This window comes from Rutidosis leptorrhynchoides, chromosome 1 (assembly GCF_046630445.1).
Source record: "Rutidosis leptorrhynchoides isolate AG116_Rl617_1_P2 chromosome 1, CSIRO_AGI_Rlap_v1, whole genome shotgun sequence".
Taxonomy (NCBI): domain Eukaryota; kingdom Viridiplantae; phylum Streptophyta; class Magnoliopsida; order Asterales; family Asteraceae; genus Rutidosis; species Rutidosis leptorrhynchoides.
In genome coordinates, this window is record NC_092333.1 from 69,062,994 (window position 1) to 69,084,466 (window position 21,473).

The window sequence follows — 21,473 nt, forward strand, 5'->3', positions numbered from 1 at the left end:
AAAGGGTGTAACACAAATGCTAATGTTAGGACAACTTATCAAGCACACCCACACTATATGATGTTAGTTCAAATTCAAAAATACGACCAATGCGATTGATTGGTCTGTGTGCTATGAATATCAACTCTATATTTTTACTTGTGATTTTTTGTGGATGATGAATGAAGCTAGATTTATTTAAATATATATTGATTTCAATAATAATGTCAATGTTTGTGGACGTTCCTTTTCAATTCCATTAGGATGGAATGGACCACACAAAACATGTCTAGTATCATGTGGTGATGATTTAACCACATATATGTTTTTTAACAATCAACCAACAATGAAACTATGTTACCTCAACGCTTTAGAAAAAAATATGATGAAAATGCAAATAGAATCGAAAAGAATACTTTGTTTCAGAGGAGTAGCATTGAATATCTACACACGACTGAATGTGTTGATAGTCATCGCTGAGAAGGCAACGCAAGCAATCAATCAATCTCAAGACTCATTGAAAAGTAAAATGATAATAATCAACATAAAAGTTTAATATGATGATACCTGATAAAAGATTACAGCTAACAAACAAAAAATCAATTATGAACATTTCCTAAAAGATACTTCTACATACTTCATTAAGCCTTTCCCTGGTTCTATCTTTCTTCTCTACTTAGTTATACACTTATACACACATACACTATTATTGACGGCTCCTACAAATGAACTCTGCTTTCATATGCATCGAAACTCCTTTCAGGCATTGTTAGTGTTTCCTGTTAAAAAAAAAAAAAAAAAAGATGTAACAAATTTGATATGACAATGAGTGAACGAGAAAAAGAATATGCACATACATGTACTTAATAAACGTCTATTACAATAAATTATTTAATCTTAAATTTTTAGAGGTAAAGAGTATCTACACCTTCTGATACATTTTGGTACAAGGAACGGCTATATTCATTATATAATCAGACTAGGCATTCTGTATTTCTTTATCATTAGGAAATATCAAACACTTGTATAGGATAAACTATCGTGAACATTATATTATACTAATCTTCATATGATACATACCTTTTGGAGTTACCTTGTTTTGGCTTCTTGGATTAGAATGTGAAGCAGCAGGTGTCTTTGAAATTGTCATAGAAGTTTGCAGACCTTCTAATAACTGTAGGCAAACAATTTGGTTATTCTTCTAATCTTAATAATATCATATCTTCTATAACATTTACAAAACTTAAATTACTAACTCACCCTTGATGTCGGCTGCATCTTACGATTCGATCTTCGGGTCTCCACAACTTCTGGAACCGATTTTTCAACTTTAACTGCATTTCCACCTGTGGGTGCAAATTTCCGTTTGTTTAATCGCTCAGGTTTAGCAGAAATTAAATCGGACGGTCCTGGTGCATCCTCAGATTTTGAAGAAAAACCAATCTCCTGGTTTTGATGACCCGATTGGTTCTCACCAATAATAACAGAATCTGTGCTCGTTTTATTCGTTGAATTATTTTCATGCGTCAATGTTTTAGGTAAAGTCAACGGTTGACCAGTGGATACTGGCGGTCTTCTAGAGTTGACCAGTCTTGATTTGGTATTAGCAGTTTGTTTCTCTATTGGGTTAATTCTAGAGTTTGGTGCTTGAGGGATCAAGTATTTGGTTAACTTGATTGAATCATGTGGGGGGTTTCGTTTGTTGCTGACATCAGCGACGTAATGTCTGCTTACATCCATAAATTTTTGTTTCTTTCCAGGTATAGGAACACCAAAAACTACCCCTGTACCTTCCTTTCGCAAGCCACTCTTCACGGTTTTAGAAGATGTAATTTTCTTATTTTCTGTAGTGGTACCAACACTAAATACAGTTTCATGGTTAGATAAATGTAGTGTGTTTAATTTTTCTTGTTTCCTCGGGTCAACATGGTCAACGATTTCTGATGATCCCGGGTTCTTTTCACTCACGACAGCAGGACTTCCCAGTTTCAATCGCTCTTCCTGTGGTGAATCACCCTGCAAGCATATGAAACTTAGCCTAGACAGCACATGGAACAATACATACATATACATATATACATATACATATATCATATACATATACATATACTGATATGCATATACATATACATATACATTTACTCATTTGTTAACTTGGTAATTTGAAATGTCTTGTCGTGATGTTAATTCGAGGGCGATCGAAACTAGGAGTTGTCAAATTTGAGTTTCAAACCATATAGTACATTGTCAAGAGTATCTGAATGTTTGACTTAAATAAACATTGATAATGACTTAACCAACTAACTATTACAAACTATCTTCTACTAGGACACGTTTTTCTGTTGTGACCACTTTCATTGCAAACACCACATTTTGATCTTTGACTAGTTCTGTTGTCAGGCTCATCCATCTCATTCGATACACGTCGTTCACGTCTCCAGACGTTTTCATAGCAGTTGTGTTCATTCCATTTTGAAATACGCCAGATGCCCTGTTTGTTTCTATTTGAACCACTTACACTCCACATACACGGTCTTGGTTCTTGTGGACCATGGTAATTTTTACTACTTGTAAAGCATTTTGCTTTCAAATATCTTGGCCTAGTATCTTGAATAATCATTTCTCTATTACGCTTAATATTCCAAAGTCGAACAGCAAATAGAAGTTCAGCTTTGCTTTTAAAAATCATTCCTTTCCGAATTTCACCCTCCTCTTTAGTCCAACAATCCCATTCTTCTTCGTCAGATTCATCGAATGGAAGCTTATCATCATCAATTTGGTAATTAAGAAATCCGAAACGTGAAACAAAGGTATTCATTTGTGGAGTTTGTTCCACCTCGACCTCGTTTCCATCATCTTCTGAAACATCTCCTAAAACGCTATAACTATCTACGCTATAACTATCTATTGTATCGTCACTTTCTTCGTATTCATCTTCAGCCTCAATATCATCTTCAACCTCAACTTCATCTTCATGTACGCTGTGAGATGTGGATGGACCAACGTTCCGAGTTGTAACAGCCTGAGAAGATTGCATAATATTATGCAATTGATCCACAAAACTAGATTGTTGAGAGGAAATAATTTCCTCAAACTGAACTTCGAATTGAGCATTATATTTTGAATAATTCTTAGCCAAATAATATATTTGTTTCCAAATTATTATCGTCAATAGTTTCATTCCTACATGAATTACCATTGAAATCATACCACATCATGAGTTCCAATATACATGATTTTGGATGAACCCCAACGTATCTGTAATTAGTCAACGTGATGTAAAAGAGGGGAAAACCATTTCTCAGTGATGTATCATCACCATTAAGCCTACCATTTTGAAATGTAATTCCACATGCCCAAAACAAGATGAACCATCATTGAACGAAATGAAGCCATCAAATGTATTGAGATTAGTGTTTTTTGAGTTTTAGTTTTGAGTTGTATATTTTTTATATGCTTACACTTTCAAGATAGGCTCACTATAAATAATAAATAACAGCTACCAAGACCCATACATACCAAAACCAGGTTTCAACTTAATAATTAGGGTTTCAGAGAAAAGTACATAAAACCTGTTGTACCAAAACCGGTTTCAGAAAAAGTGAATAAAACTCGGCATTGGGAAAGCCGGGTTCAGCCATGTTTGAACGGGTTCATGGCCACTTGAGTTTAAGCCGACATTGACAAGACCGGGTTCGGAAGAGTTAGCTAAAGCCGCCTTTGGGAAGTCCCCGGATATACTGGTTCTACAAATGTCTTGAATTGAAATACCTTTTCTACAAACTCCCTCCAAATTTATATCCTTTTACACAGATATACACATATACACAAATATATAGACATATATATACAGATATAGACACAGATACACATATAGAGATATAGACAGTGATACACATATACACAGTATGTGTGTGTGTGTGTGTGTGAACTAACCTGGGAAAAGAGGCGTTTATGAGACGTATGGCATTCAACCCACTTGCCATCCTTCCTGTAATTTAACATCTACAAACATCTAAACTCTCTGTAATTTCATCTCTCTTAATTGATACAAATTTACAAGATACAACGAGGATATTTATAGACCCGAGATACAAGACCTTACTGCCCAATAAATGCAGCAACCCAACTAACTACATTAATTGCACTGTCCCAACTAACTACATTAATTGCACCGACTACCTACTAACATTAAATGTGTATACGTATGTCTTATGTATTATAACACTCCCCCTCAAGCTGGAGCATAGATATTGATCATGCACAGCTTGTCACAAAACTGACGGATACAATTTCTAGGTAATGCTTTGGTGAATAAGTCAGCCAACTGTTCATTACTTTTGATATGAGGTGTTTGAATAATTCCTTCTTCTAACTTTTCTCGAGTAAAATGACAGTCAACTTCACTATGTTTGGTCCTTTCATGGAAAACGGGGTTGCTTGCAATGTGAATGGCTGCTTTGTTATCACACCACAGATTCATTGGTTCGGACTGAGCAAAACCAATCTCGCTAAGAAGGTTACGAACCTAAATAAGTTCACAAGTTGTCCGGGCCATGGCTCGATACTCAGATTCCGCACTTGAACGAGATACCACATTTTGTTTCTTACTTTTCCAAGATACAAGATTTCCTCCAACAAAGACACAATAACCAGTTGTAGACCGTTTAGTTGCAGGATCACCATTATAATCAGCATCAGAAAATCCCTCAATAGTGTGATGACCATGATTCTGGTATAAAAGACCACGACCAGTTGTACCTTTTAAATACTTTAAGATATGAGTGACAGCATCCCAATGTGAGGTTCTCGGAGATGACAAGAACTGACTAACAACACTCACCGGGAAAGCAATATCAGGACGGGTGAGTGTAAGATAATTTAGCTTGCCAACAATCCTTCTATATTTTTCTGGGTTCATAAGAAGTTCTCCTTCGTCAGTTTTTAACTTTATACTAGGTATCATTGGTGTTTCACAAGTTTTTGCATTAATCATCCCAGAATCACTGAGCACATCAAGGCAATACTTTCTCTGAGATAAGAAAATACCTCTTTTATTTTGAGAGACTTCAATACCGAGAAAATATTTCAAAGGACCAAGGTCCTTCGTTTGAAATTGAGTACTTAAGAATGTTTTTAACTTGTGAATTCCTTCTTTATCACTCCCAGTAATTACAATGTCATCCACATAAACAACAAGCAAGATGCACCCAGAGTTTGATGAAGCGAAGAATACGGAGTGATCATATGCACTTCTTCTTAGGCCAAAGTTTCTAACTACCGCATTGAATTTTTCGAACCAGGCACGAGGAGATTGCTTCAAACCGTAAATTGCTTTTCGTAATTTGCATACTTTACCAGACTCCTCCTGAGCAACAAACCCAGGTGGTTGCTCCATATAGACTTCTTCTTGCAAATCTCCATGTAAAAAAGCATTTTTCACATCAAGTTGGTGAAGTGTTCATTGATATGTAGCAGCTAAAGAAATGAATAATCTGATAGATGTGAGCTTAGCAACAGGAAAAAAGGTCTCAGAATAATCCACCCCATATGTTTGAGCATATCCCTTAGCAACTAAACGAGCTTTCAACCATGCCAAAGAACCATCAGGATTAACCTTTACCGTGAAGACCCACTTACAACCAATTGCCTTTTTAGAAACAGGTAAGTTAACTAATGCCCAGGTGCCATTATGATTGAGTGCATTCATTTCCTCAATCATAGCAGCACGCCATCCAGAATGAGCCAAAGCTTCACCAACAGTTTTCGGAATGGAGACAGAGTCTAAAGTGGCAACAAAAGCACGAGAAGAGACGGACAATTTATCATAAGAGACAAAGGAAGCAATAGGATAAGTACACTTATGTTTACCTTTTCGAAGAGCAATCGGTATATCAGAATCAGAATCGGAAGATTGAGTATCATGAATATCACTAGAAACATTATTCGGTGACTCACCGGGAGGATCTACCGACGATGACTGTGGCTCAGGAGCGGGCACTGATGTAGGACGGGGTCATCGACTGTATATATATTGAAAATGGTCAGTTTGTTCTGATGGTGTGGGATCTGGTGTGGGATCTGGTGTGGGAACTTCCATGCTATATCTCAATAAGTCATCACTCTCCTCATGATTGCGAGAAATGGTTGTGGGATAGAACGGTAATTCTTCTTGAAATGTGATGTCTCTGGAAACAACATAGCGTTGGAGAGTTGGTGAAAAACATCTATACCCTTTCTGAAGACGAGAGTATCCTAGAAAGACACACTTAATAGATTTAGGATCTAATTTGGTTAGGTGAGGTTGGGTGTCTCGAACAAAACAAGTGCTACCAAATATCATAGGCTCGATTGGAAACAAGGATTTTGTAGGAAATAAGATACTATATAGAATATCACCATTAAGAACTTCAGACGGCATGCGATTTATAAGAAAGCGCGCAGTTGATACGGCATCAGCCCAAAAAGGTTTTGGAACATTCATTTGAAATAATAGTGCTCGGGCCACTTCAAGAAGGTGTATTTTTCCGTTCCGCAACCCCATTTTGTACTGGTGTATCAACACATGATGACTCATGCAGGATACCTTCTTGTAGCATATATGATTTAAATGACTCTGAGAGAAATTCTTTTGCGTTATCACTTCTCAGAGTTAGAACAGAAGTATGAAATTGTGTTTTTACTTCAGCAACAAAAGAACAAAAATGATTAAACACTTCCGAGCGACTTTTCATTAAATAAAGCCATGTAACACGAGAGTAGTCATCAATAACAAAATATTTAAAACCAGATTTTGATGTCACAGAACACGGACCCCAAACATCAGAATGTACTAATTCAAATGGGGACGCAGCCCGCTTATTGACTCTAGGACTTAAGTGGACTCGTTGATGCTTAGCGAACTGACAAGACTCACAATATAAAGAGGATAAACCGGAAAACTTAGAACATAGTTTCTTCAGATTCTGTAAAGAAGGATGACCTAACCGACAATGCATCATAAGAGGAGAGGATGACTTTGAGCAAACTAATGACCGGGGAATTTTTGTTGTAGTTTCAAGTATGTAAAGTCCATCAGATACCCGTCCTTTACCAATAATCTGTTTCGTTGAGAGATCCTGAAAGATACAAGAGTCAGGAAACAGTAAGGCTACACAATTTAAGTCACGAGTAAGTTTGCTGACGGATAGCAGGTTAAATGAGAAATTGGGCAGACACAAAACGGATGATAAAGATATAGATGGGGTGAGGTTGATAGTGCCGGAACCAAGAACAGGGGAGGTGGTACCATTTGCAATTGTGACATACGATGAGTGTGTATTGAAGTCAGAGTAAAGATGGTTATTACCTGTCATATGATCCGAGGCACCAGAATCAATGACCCATTTGAAGGCTGATGATAAGAGACACGTGTCATTACCCGTTTCGGCAAAAGCAACGGTTGAAGTAGTAGGTTTCACAGATTCACCATTTGCAACAGTTGAAGATGCAGCATGTGCTGAGAGATTATTCCTCATATTTTGAGTTTGCAATTTCTTGCAAAATCGTTTAGTATGTCCAAGTTCATGACAATAAAAACACTCCACACCAGAATTAGTGGGTTCTTCCATTGTTCTATCAGTATGGCCTCCTCTTGAACTTCCTCGATAACTTCCTCGATAGCCTCCACGAGACCTCCCTCCTCCTCTAAATCCTCCACGACTGACAAGAGCAGTGTTGTGCTCAGAAACTTGAGGTGTTTTAACATCCTCGTGACGGAGGACACGAGCAAATGTTTCTTAAAGAGAGGGAATTGTAGACTCGTTCAAAAACTGGGACTTAATAGCATTATGTTCTGGTCGTAAACCAGTTAGAAAGCTCATGACCGCTATTTGCTCACGTTGTGTCTGCATAGTCTTAATATCAGCACTCAAAGGCATCACAGAGTTAAACTCCTCATATGTTTTCTTAAATTCCATAACATAAGCCATTAAAGATCGATCGTGTTGTTCACCGCGATGAAGAGATTTGCACACATTAAATATTCTAGAGATATTGCTCTTTCCAGAATATAGAAAATCGAGATACTCCATAAGCTCTTTTACATACTCACAATGATTTACCAACGAAGTAACCGAAGATTCAATGGAATTCATAATTTGAAGAAAGAGTCTGGAGTCATTTTGTAGCCACATATCCCGTGTATCATCTTCAGGAGGTTCGGAAGTAAGATGAGAAGCTTTTCCCATGCTCCTAAGATATACACGGATTGTCTTACTCCATTCAAAGAAGTTAGACCCATTAAGTTTATTGTCGGTCAAACGGGCTGCAATAGGAATAGTCTCGCTTAAATTACCATCTATTTTTTTTTTCATCGCTCATTTTTTTTTTTTTTTTTGAAATAAAAGTAAATTAAAATATAGCTTAAAATAAATATTAAAAGATACTGATAAATATACTTTAACTTTAAGCTATTTGGTAAATAAATAAATATCTATTTCCACTTAGTAGTGGATATAAACCGTACATACTTAGTAGTGGAATATATTAAGAGAGAGAACCCTCCATACAGAACTCCAGACAGAAAGAGAGACAGAACTTCAGACAGAAAGAGAGAATCACCAAAAAAAACGACAGAGAGAATCACGAGCAATCGGAGAAATATTCCGGACAGATGATCGGAACCACGAGACTGATGATCGGAAAAGAGACCTGGCGGTGGAGAGTTATCCACACGCCCTCACGCGCCGGCGAGTGGGCGGCGACCGGCGGTGAAAGGCGGCGCGTGGGATGGCTTACGGCGGCCGGAAGTTTTTCGTATTTTTCAGATATACAATTCGGGACCTTCTGGGACGTTTGGCGGGGGTGGTGAGATCTGAAAGTGACTTCGAAATGGTTCTATTTGGAGACAGAAGTGATATCGACGGTGGGTGGTTATGGTGGTGGTGGTGGTGACTTACAGACCAGACTCAAACACTCATAGGTATGCTCTGATACCATGTAATTTAACATCTACAAACATCTAAACTCTCTGTAATTTCATCTCTCTTAACTGATACAAATTTACAAGATACAACGAGGATATTTATAGACCCGAGATACAAGACCTTACTGCCCAATAAATACAGCAACTCAACTAACTACATTAATTGCACCGTCCCAACTAATTACATTAATTGCACCGACTACCTACTAACATTAAATGTGTATACGTATGTCTTATGTATTATAACACTTCCAGATAAGAGTTGGCCGAACAAACCATGATCGTACAACTGATGTCTCTCCTTGACCTACCAAACATCCAAAACCACAAGTTTCACGCATCAAAATGCATATAACCTTCTAAATTGTCTTCAAAACCTTGTTATTCTTCTTTTAATAAATTTTTTTTCAATCAAATTAGGTTATTGGTAAATCCAATAGAAGAAATGACAAAGGTGTTTATAGGTTAACTATACTCCTTTGACCCTTTACAAAGATTACCCTTTTTGACCCGTTACCCAACTCATCCATTTCAAACCAGGAATGATAAATCAAACTATACAATATACCTGGAAATTGCACAGTTAGAGATGTAACATCAATCTTGTTTGTCTCCATGCCCACTCCCTCACGCCACCTGCATTATTAGCAAGTAAAACATATATTATATGCTCAAGATTCAATGCATCCAATAGAATATAAACATAAACAACAATTTTGGGGGATAATATCCTTCCCCAAAAAAATATATCACGTAATCAATAAATCAATTTATGTGTGTGTGTGGTTGTGTGAAATTACAGACAAAAAGCTAAAGCTAAAATTTTGAAGTAGCTAGTGATTTCAAGTTAGCCTGACCCATGCAAATAATGACCGGTTTAAACCCAAACAAGCCCATATGAACCACCCTTTTTGCCAACTCTATAATTTTCATTTTCTTTCAAAAAAAAAAAAAACCCTACCGGTCTTGTATCCACACATCAACCCGATCTCCAGTAGACCACGCAAAATCTGTTGAAGATGTCCTACGTCTCTTTCTAGTTCCTTCAAAAAGCATGGTAGTCATAGGGTGGGCCATACGTATCTTGGGTACCTCGGTGCCATGAACTTCAAGTGGGACCCATTCTGTTAATTGCCATGTACATAAATATATAATTATATAAGTACCTCAATTGTTTCGTAAACTCATTTTCAAAACCAAAATATGGAAACAAACATATTATCAAAGTACATGACATGTTACCATTATCTGATCGGATTTCTGTATAGGAAACAAGTGCTTTCCCATCCTTCAAATCTAATACTTTAGCTCCAAACCACGCACCATTATGTTTATCATCATCTTTGAAAACCTAAAACACAATTATGTTGACAGAATGAAAATTGAAATAATACCAAAAGAAAAAAACCATGTATGAAATGTAGAGGATGCAATTTCAAACTATTTACTATTAAATGATCAAATTTGATATAACATTTCAGATAGCTGAAAGATCCAAAGGGTTTAGAAGTTGCCCAAAATGTAACTTTAACGATTAACGCCTGCTAAAATCAATTTATTAATAAACATAGATTTAGATTATAATCATCATTGTAATAAGGTAATCTTAGTAAGCGTATTCATCACACTGATCAATTAATAAAATACTCAAAAAAATGTTGCAAGTCAATCCTACCCATTAGCCAACCTGCCTGCCCCGCCCATTTTGCCACCTTGAGTGAACAAACATATAAAAATTATAAAATAATACAATAATATTGGCTAAACTTTGTCACACCAGTAGTTACCTCAACAAGACAACCTTCCTTGATATTACACTCATTCATAGTGTCTGAAGAAACTTTAGGCTTAGTTTGACGAACAGCACCAATCGAATTCGACATTTCATGACCTTCACGAACTCTAGGCTTTCCTTTATCTTTTCCTGATGAACTAAGTTCAGTAACCGGATTTCGTTTGTCATTCACTTCAGTGGTAAAATCAACATTCTTTTTCTTGGTACAATTTAAATTTCCTGCAGCCAAAATCGACTGTTGCTTGGATGATAACCGGGGAGTTTTCCAGTAACACTCGGGACCCGCTTCAACCAAATACTTCAGCGACATTGGTTCATTTAAAGCAACAATTTTTCCAGCTTGGACAACTACCTCAGCTGCCATCTCAGCAGCTTTTCTTATTGCTTCAGGATGAACAAGATTTTGACTTTTATTTATTAAAGAAACGTTGACCATTGACTTTGCTTGGTTAGCAATATCGGATACAATTTTAGCAGCAGCTGCAGCCACTTTAGCAATTTTAGCAGCTGCTGCTATTGATACAGCTGAAGATACTAACTTGGCTGCTTCATCAGGATCATAATTACATTGACTTTTCAGTTGACTCCATACCTCATGGCATTGACTCTCTGCATTAGCAACATGCTTATTAGCCTCCTCTGCTTGTGTCTTTGACTCCTTGACCTTAGTCAAAGTCTCCTCAGACATAACAACTTTCTCCACATTTTGAGGAGTGGACAATAGGGAAGGAGTAGCTTTTTTTCTTTTTCTGCTTTTTGAATTACTAAAATGCTCGGGAGATGATGCAAGAGCAGAATTCTGAACCGTTAGGTTAGAAGTGAGGTTCGAACCTGAACCACCCGACTCTTTGGTTTGGGTCACTTTCACGGGCTCGGTAACATGTAATGGGGGGAAATGAGGGGTTGGGTTAACACCGGGAGTTACCCATTGACCCGCAAAGGGTCCCTGAGATAACCAAGAAGGGTTAAGAGCACTAATATTCGGAATTGGTGGATTTTGATAAAGGTTTAGAGGGAGTGGCTGATGATAATCGGGACGGGCTATTTTTGGCACGCCACTAGACTGCAAATTATTAGACGATGAAAGGGGAATCATGGGAGTAATAGTTGGTGGGGCCCCCTTGTTAGATATGGTTGCAATCGGTGAAGATGTAACTTCATTTTGAGTATAAGGACGTACATTTCTTTGATCGTCTTTGTTACCTGCACTTTTCAAGATTGAAAAGAAGTTTGTATGTTATAAGACACTAAACAACAGGTAAGATTTAGCAAGAGTCTAAAACATGCAATTTTTTACTCTGGAAAATTTGATTGATTAGGGTTGACCAAAAACACAAATTTGTCCAAAAATTTGAGAGCTTTTATGAAATTTGTGCATCAAATAGTATTTATATTCTTTCAAATGAGATCAAGATGAAAATAGAATATTCAGATACATTCTAGGCTACTTTCACATTTTGATATTTGTCAGGTTACCTTTTAGCTGATTTTTTTTAATCAGTTTGACATGTAAGAAACAAAACATAACCCGAGTCAACCCATTCATAAGCAAATGGGTGAAACCACTACTAGATATCACAAATGACCTGATTGTGGTTGCTCGGGGATATCAGCCTTAGGACGAGATTTCTGAGCATGAAGACTTTCTAAACAAGCACGCCAAAGACCTCTACCATCTGTATGAAACACAACAAGACATCAAAATGATGCTTCTGAATCAATAAGTAATGTGACTAAACTTTACTTTACTGACCAGACTGCACAAACGCTGCAATCATATGAGACTCTTCAGGTGGAGACCTCGATCTGCAACCAACAACATCGCCAATGTTAGAATCATTACACATTACCAAAACAAAAAAAAAATCTCTCTCTATGAATTTTTCTCTCTCTGTGTGCGATCTCTAGCATCAAACTATAATCGATCCCTTCGATCTGTAATTTCCTACTTGAAGAATCCTTATTGCTTGTTCTGTAATCGTTTGCTTCATCTACAGGTAAATCAATCGGTTTGAGTTCTTCCAAAATTTAGGGGTTTCGCGATTTTAGGGTTTTTAGTTGAAGAATTGAATTCATCCGATCTTTAATTTTGGGAGTAAATCAAGTCACTGTTGTTCGAGTTTAGGGTTCTTCAACTGTGATATTTCAAAAAGGCGATTTGAATTTGTTGTTCAAGATCACTTACGAAGTTACAATCTTCATTCACTTAAGGTACAGTATAATTTTTATCTTTAAGAGTAATCGTGTATCATGGTGTCCAAGAAGAAGAAAAAGTAACAAGATATAACGGCGACTGCTACTAGGGTTTTGCGAAACCGATCGGTTAGTCGTGGAACAGCGGATGAGGCTTCTAAAAGTGGAGAAGTGTCTTCATCTGATTCTGATGGGGATCGTTCATCTCAGATTATGGATGATGTCGTACGTTCCAATCTGATGGTAGATGAAGTTGATCAGCCAAATAAGAACGAGGGAGATGTGCCAATTGATCAACCTGGGAAGGATAATCGTGATTCAGAGGGGATGGTTCTGAAAACCTATAGTTCTAGAAAGAGGAAGGGTAAAGTGAACCAGCTGATTGATGTTGGGGATGGTCCGTCTAAAGAAAAGAAGAGTGCTCAATTTGTTCCTTATGCTGGTGATTCTTCTATTCCTGCTAATGAAAAAATACTCCCTGAAGTAATTAAAAAACGCAAGGGTAACAGGAAGAAAGGTGGGTATGGTAAGAATTCTGCTGTAACTGATCATTCTATTGATGATATTGTAGTTAGTAACGATGATATTATTGCTAAATCTATTGGTGAAACAATTGCTGTTGCTAAACCGACTGTTTCTGCTAGTCCTGTTGTATTCTTTAAGAGTTCAAAAGATGGTAGTTATAATGAGGTTGATGTAAACCTAGTGGCTGCTGCTGAGAATGCTATTAAGTTATTTAAGAATGATGGTTTTAGAGAGTCAATTGTTGTTCCTGATGATTCCTCCCAATTTACATTGGGTGGCAATGCAACATTAATGAATACGCAGGATAATAATAGTGGTGATAAAGATAATGTTGTTTCTGGGATTAAATCTACAACAATGGAAGGGGTTGAGACTAGTGATGGGCAAGGCAATATAAATACTAAAACCCCAAGAGCATGGGTAAATCCAAACATCACTTTTGCTGACTTCTTAAAACAAAACAAAGATGAAGAAGAATTAAAAATGGAGTTCATTCCTCCTGTTTTAATGTCTAATGGTCAAAAGAGAGTAGTTTTCTCCGCTAAGGAGGTTAAGAAGGGCGGTAGTGCATTTTCTCTTCAATTATATGGGTATTTTATTGGAACTTCTATGGATTATATGGTTGTTAATGCCCATCTAAGGAGAATGTGGCGGAGGTATGACCTTAAAGAAATCGTCAAAACAGCTGCAGGATTTTATTTATGCAAATTTAAAAATGAAAAGGGTATGAAAGAGGTTCTTGAGAGTGGTCCATGGTTAGTTAATAATGTTCCTTTTTTCGTGAATCAGTGGGAACCTGGGGTTTGGCTTGAAAAAATTGAACCTGAAAAAGTTCCAATTTGGATTTGCATTCACAATATACTCATTGAACTATGGAGTGGCAGAAGTATAGGTAAATTTGTTAGTTAAACTTGTTAGTGGTATTGGTAGGCCTATGTTGATGGACAAAATTACTTCAGAGAGATGTTTGAGTAAATGTGAAAGACTAGGTTTTGCTAGAGTTTTGACTGAAGTCAATGCAGCTGATGACCTTCCTAGCTTTGTCGAATTTTCCTATCCTGTGATTAGTTCTTTTCCAGCCAAAGTGGGTAAACTTGAGGTGACTTATCAATGGAAACCGCCTTTATGCACTCATTGCAAAGTGTTTGGGCACTCTTTTAATACTTGTAAAATTAGGCCTAAAACAGAAGATGAAGTATCTGCACAAGTGTTAAAAGACGCTTTGAAAATCAACAATGATGGTGAAACAGTTGATTTAAATAACCAGTGTATTGAGGACGGCTCTAAAGTTGTTGGTAAGAAAGGAAGGGTATTTCATAAGTTGAATTTTGATAATAATAAAAGTCAATGGCAGTCAACAGAAGCAAAAGGTATCAAGAAAAATGCAGTTAAGAATAATTATGGTATTAAAGACAATATTGATGTGGAGGAAACAGATTGGAATGTGGAGTCCCAGAAAAGTCGAAATCATAATGTTTTAAGGAAAAGAGATAAAGGGAAGGACATTGATGGTGAAGGTAATAATAAGACATATTCCAAAGATAGAATTGAAACAAACAATCTTTTTTATGTATTAGTAGATGATGAGGGTAATGGTGATTGACGTTAAGTTTGATAATACTGCTCCGAAATTAGAGTATTCTACATCTTGTTAGTTTCTTACTTTATATCTAGTATAGGTCCTCGAGTTTCACTCAAATTAGTGTTACTCATGTTGTAATCCTCTTTGTATCATTTCCTTATCAATAAAATTATCTTGCTTTTCAAAAAAAAAAAAAAAAAGAATCATTACACATTAAAAGCAATGGACTATTAGACATCTGTTGATTGGAAGTAGACCTGGCAATTGTGACCCATACACTCAAATTTGGGTCAAATGGGTCAAGCTTTCAGGTCAATTGGGTCTGAGAAAAATTAAGCCTAACAATGGAAATCAAAACTTAAAAAAAGATCCAAATGAGTTTCTCTCCAACCTATTGAGTCCTATAAAAAAAAATGAAGGAACGGGTCTAATGGGTATCAATACTCAAAGATCAATAAATAGAAATGGGTCAAATGGGTTTTGTGAATGGGTCAAATGGGTCGAGCACAAAAAGTCTCATCTATCAAAAATTTATGAAAGCATTCATGGTTATATCATTTATTATGTATATTAATAGCTCTTATGTATATATAATAACTAAAAATAACTAAAATAATGTAATAAATGTAATAAAAAAGCGACGTAACCCATTTGACCCATTTAACCCGACTGACCTGTGACCCGTTTTGACCCGTTACCCAAACCGACCCAACCTGACCCATTTTGACCCGTTTAAAAAAATGACCCGTTTGAACTATGACCCATTTCAACCCAAAACCATTTTGACCCGTTACCCAAACCGACCCAACCTGACCCGTTTTCCAGGCATAATTGGAAGGCATGCAACATGATCAAGTTTGGTTCAGAGTAGCATTCTTTTACAAACTTGAACATCAATCTTTATATCTCCTCATCGTTCAAGATAGTCTACAGCAAGTCAGAAACTAAGAGGAAATTAATTAAAAAACTTATTCCTTTTTGTGCTATTAGGTTCAATGGGTATCCTTGGAAAATGTAACAAGAATAACTGTGAATTAGTTTATTAAGCATCATACATGTGGCTGTGTTCCAAACTAACAATAAAACTTGATAAAATACGATGAAAAAATCGATACTAATGAACTACGTCAAAGCAAGTGATTTCAGATTATTTTTTCTCTCTCTATTGCGACGAAAATGGAAATTTACGACATCATCTTGTACTTATAAACTGATTTTACATATATGAAATGACAGAGGATACTCACATCAATGATCCGTACACTAATATTTGGGCACGCAATTGCAGTTGTTGATTTTCAGTAAACGCCTGCTGAAATATAGATGTTGAATTATTCAAATCTGGAAGCTTTATCGGTGTAAAAACTGTTAAACATTGTAAACCCGTTAATATTATTGATTATTGATGCAGTATTTATAGCGATACAAGTTAACCCTAATCATCTAACTCTAATGGATCCAAGCCCACATATTCGACTTGGGTCTAATCTAATATCTCTAACACTCCCCCGCAGGCCGAGCGGCGAAATCGCTAAAGCTCGGACTGAAAGGTAACGCCAAGTACAAAATAAATAAATAAAAATAACTCTTTTTTTTTTCTCTTGTTTGATGCACTGAATAGACATATATTCGCGGATATGGTTTTATATTGCTTGACTGCCTATTCCTTTTCCGTAGCGTTTGTTTTTTCTTTTACGCCGTGGCTTGCTTTGCCTAAGGATTGAGCAGGACTTGGGCATAGAACCTTTGTCGACGATAACAGTCGTCTTCAACGCTGCAAAAGAGATTTTTTTTTTCTATTCCTCTTTTTTTTTGGGGGGTTTGGAACCTAGTCAAGCTAGGCGGCTCAGCCTCACGCCGATCTTATTAAAATAATAAAAGAGGTAGCAAACATTTATGATGCATACGAATATAAAAGAAAAGGAGATTTGACAATATGTTACGTAGATCTAATAGAAAAGAAAATAACAGAAGAAAAACAAAAATAAAAGCTTGAAGTACGTGCACAGATGATTTTCATTTGATCATACCACGTGTTTTGCTTGCAGAGATGAGAGGCTAATTGATAGAATTCCCTTAGTAGGTGTAGAAAGGAAAAAAATAGAAGTAACATGAAGGAAAAAAAAAAAAAAAAAAAAAACTCCGTAAATAAATATTATCAGATAAGAGAAAATAAATGGCGGCCGATTGTTTGCAATAGCGGGCCGTCGGTTGTTGAGGAATTGTTAAAAGAAAACGTGATAGAAGATTAATTGAAAACGCCGGTGGTGAGATATATTATTTCATTTATCGACGGCAGCTTTCGGTAGTTTTTTTTTTTTTTTTTTTTTTTTTTTTTTTTTTTTTAGGGTTTGTGAACTGATAGAGTGAATAACTAGAGAAAAGATGATAGAGAGGAAGATTTGACGGGTGGTCTACAGAGAGTTTCAGGATCAAACCCAGTCTGATACCATGTTAAACATTGTAAACCCGTTAATATTATTGATTATTGATGCAGTATTTATAACGATACAAGTTAACCCTAATCATCTAACTCTAATGGACCCAAGCCCACATATTGGACTTGGGCCTAATCTAATATCTCTAACAAAAACAACCCCGGGTTTCGCAATATTTTTATGGGACTTAATCTCTTCAAACTGAGTTGCTTGACTAATGATTTCTCCTTTTACTGAATCCATTGAAGAAGTTATTTCCTTTGGGTGGTTACTTTTCTTAGCATTTTCCTTTACGGTTAACTTTCGCCTCAGTTTACGCTCTGACTTCCCTTTGACTCCTATTTGAGAGATTGAACGACCAGGATTTTGAGGACTAAGAGAAACTTCATGCAATTTTGTAGCATCCAATTGGCCACTACCGGAATCTTTTGATGGTCCATCAGAAATCTAAAAAAGTTCAGAAACCGTGTTACAATTTTAAAAGACGTGATTATAGATGGAAAGATGTGAGGGTTGTGTAACAAGAAAAATGGATGTGGGTTAAACGCATTAATTTTGAAACGGGTGGGGCCAAGTTAATTATGACTACAAAAATAGTATTAACAGTAATAATGTTAGTCTTCACAGAAAATGATTCGAGAAATTGTGTGCATTAATATTAAACATTGAACCACTTACAGGTTTCAGCCTATCTGACCCGTTCCACAATTAGCTGAGTTTTTTATTGGCCAATTTGACATGAAACATAACACAATTGATTTCATGCAGTAGTAAATGGGTTAAGGCCACCTTTGGGTTTACGGGTCAAAATATATGTAAGTAAAGAAAAAACAGCATGATGTAAAAATACCTTTTGGTTAAAAACTTGAAATGTAGGATATGACTGAAGAATCTTGCCCGTTTGACCAAGAGCAACACCTTTATTGACCTCAAAAGCGAAGTTCTTTTCTTCTTGTGTAGCTTTGCTTAAGAAAACTGACTGATCTTTATTTTCCGCATCATTGATAATATTCAAAGACAGAGAACTATCACATGTGACATAAGCATTGATTTCAGTTGGACTAGATGCATCAACAGAAGTTTGAGAATTGTTGCCTATTTCTTGACCGTCGTTAGTCTTGGTTTTTTGTTCAATCTGAATTGCATTACGGTTTTCAACCAGTGTCGTACAGTGAACATCGATTCCATGTGCAACTTTTTCATTAAGAGATTGAGAGAGGCTTTCTTCTCAACTAGAGCAGTTAAATTTTTTGAAACAGATGTAACCACACTTTCAACTTGTAGAACCCCGTCTTGGGAATTTTCGTCACGCGGGATTTTAACTTCCGGTTCTTCTTGAACTAAACTTAACCCGAAAATAGGTGATTTTGGCTGGTCATCGGCTTCAGCAGTCGCATGATCATTTGATGTATCAAAGATGGACCCTTTAGCAGATTTGGTAACAGCAACTGATGATGAAAAAGAGGAATCAAATAAAAAGATCGAAATGGGCTGATTCAAGTTATTTTTAATCTCAAAAAGATCAAATATATGTAGCTTAAAAGGAAGCAGGTTCAAACGGGTAGAGAGTAGCTGAAAGTAGATATTTAATACATAAAAACCCCTCAACTGTTTTCTACAAAATCTATATTATTATTGTACTAGCGGTGTATATTGTAATGACTTGTTTTGACGTGCAACCCGACCCAACCATCTTGGCACTTCTATATGCATATAAAACAAAGAAGCCTAGATAGTCTATCATTAAAACCATAACGTACCTGGTTCAATTGGAACATGCATCTCACACTCACGATTATAAGGTATCACCTTATTCTGTTTTTCCACAACTAAAGATGATATAACATTATTTTGCGTCTCATGTGCCTGAACACCCTCAATTTCCATCTCACCACTTTCTACAGGTAAGCTTGCATCCTCTTTTTCAGTTACAGAAACAACTCGTGCATCCTTTCCAATAGCAGTTTCAGTTTCTTCAGAAAAAGTGTTTTTTACATGGGATATGTTTGTCAACGAGGCTGAATTGTTGGCCATTGATTCATTTACCATATGCTCGGGTTCCATTTGAACTACAATATCAGATTTGTTCTCCATTTTTCCCTCCAAAATAGATAGATTATGCTTCTCATTAACTGAATTCGCTACACCGGATATGCCTTGATTCAAATTAGGATCCATAACTTCAGTTAGCTCATTACAGTTATCCAGACTTTTGATTTGTGTTTCTTTCACAACTTTCTCTTCTTGTGCAACTGATTTTAAAAGCATTTCAACAGATTCAGAAGATGTTGCATCAGACCACACATTGTTATGTCTTGATTTAACAGTACTTGAATTAATATCTATATGATTATTTCCACGTGAATATTGCTCGATTTACTTGTTGTCTTCTTGATTAGTGATACTAAAAACGTCGTTTTCAGCCACACGATCATCAAAGTCAAATTTGGGATGAGTATATGGATGCAGAACAGGGGAAACTTTAGAGCACCCTTCGCTAGCTAATTGATGATGTCGTCCTTGAAAATCATTGACATCATAGTCCATTGATTATCCCTATAGTTGATATAATTATGGCAAAGAATCAACTAACACAAGTGAACAATATGAAAAGTAGTGTCGCTTAATTGACAAAAAAATTTAACTAATATTCATATCCACTTTGGCATAATCAAGAATTTAAATGGCATTTACATTAAACCAAAATATTTCTAACTAGATATAGGAAACGTTGTACGATTGATGGTAGAAGATACTTTCAAGCACGACTCGATTATCAATATTAAATTAAAATATTTACAATATTCCAAATCACCGACGGTGTTAATGGAGTCAAGCTCGGCTTGACACGACTATTTTGAGCTCAACTAGAATTGAGTTCATTCGATTATATAGTAGGATAATTACGTGTAAATAGTTATATATATATATATATACACACACACACACACACACACACACACAAATAAGAGTAAAATTAGGAAATGAAATGAGCTCAATAAGGCTATCAAGATTCACAAGACAGGGTCCCGGCGATGGTAGCCTAGTGGTTGGGGGACATGCAACATAAAGCGGGGGTCATGGGTTCAATCCCAGCCCCATGTCCCTTTAAGTATGGGTCACGTGATTTTCCTCTCACATGTTGGCCGTGGGACCGGTCGGTGTGGGGCCGCCAGAGGGTCGGTTTTACCCTTTTTTGATTTACAAGACAGGTATTTTTTGTTCAACCTTGACCTAAAAGTATACCTGAGTAGCTCCTGATAGTATAGCTCGTATGTACAGTACCAAAAAATCAACTTTCCAAATATAGTTTTATAAGTACAAGATAGCATACTATTATCATCATAATGAACCCAATCTACAAAGTGTTTAAAGTAAAATTCACAACCATATCAGTACATCACCATAAATGAAATCTAATAGATAAGCATATAATCAATCAAAACATGGTCTTCTATCCAATTCACAATTCATAACTTACTGAGAAATGAAAGAGCAAAATACAATAAGCTAAAATTATAAATTATAAAAAGGAAGTAAGGTACCTCCCTCCATTATCCTGACCGTCCGTTGCATCAACGAAACCTAATTTTTGTTGCAGTGTTAGCTGCAGCAGCTTCTTTATTCAAAAATATTATTAATTAGTAACTAATAAAATATAATAATAAATAATAATATTTATTAATTGAAAAAAAAAAGCCCTAATTCTTACAAACGCAGACGCAGCTGCACATGAAATAAATAAACTAACTTTTGTTCATGAAGATAAGTAGACGGAAAGTGAGAAAAAGTGAGAGAATTGAAGGTAAAGTCGTCAGGTCGAAAAGAAAAGAGAGACTGAACTGGAATTTGGAATGAAAAGGGTAAAATGGTAATATCATATACGTTAGACAAGACAAACACGTGGTGTGATGTTAATGGTTTCAGGGGAAAGGAAATCAATATACTCCGTACTAATTTAGTTGGTAGGATTTAATGGGATTTTGTGAAATTTGT

At 36.3% G+C, this 21,473-nt stretch overlaps 1 protein-coding gene across 8 annotated transcripts; it reads right to left on the bottom strand.

Moving 5' to 3' along the window:
- Positions 1-1,818: 1,818 nt before the first annotated feature.
- LOC139886463 (protein SWOLLEN 1-like) lies at positions 1,819-21,209 on the bottom strand. 8 transcript variants are annotated; one of them, XR_011772451.1, is made up of 13 exons: positions 21,023-21,145; positions 19,238-20,033; positions 18,328-18,925; positions 17,628-17,924; positions 16,287-16,399; positions 12,493-12,545; positions 12,326-12,415; positions 10,732-11,942; positions 10,187-10,295; positions 9,906-10,068; positions 9,513-9,579; positions 3,916-3,984; positions 1,955-1,995 (listed from the first exon to the last, which is right to left on the bottom strand). XR_011772451.1 is itself a non-coding variant. In XM_071870290.1 (12 exons), the coding sequence occupies exons 4-11, from the start codon at positions 17,718-17,720 to the stop codon at positions 9,528-9,530; spliced, it is 1,884 nt and encodes a 627-aa protein (XP_071726391.1). In that variant the 5' UTR covers positions 17,721-17,924; positions 18,328-18,925; positions 19,238-20,033; positions 21,023-21,145; the 3' UTR covers positions 1,876-1,995; positions 9,513-9,527. The 8 variants fall into 8 exon arrangements, 7 of the variants coding, with proteins under 7 accessions (XP_071726392.1, XP_071726391.1, XP_071726390.1 ...); XM_071870290.1 differs by lacking the exon at positions 3,916-3,984 and having other exon boundaries at positions 1,876-1,995; XM_071870289.1 differs by lacking the exon at positions 3,916-3,984 and having other exon boundaries at positions 1,920-3,001.
- Positions 21,210-21,473: the final 264 nt, after the last annotated feature.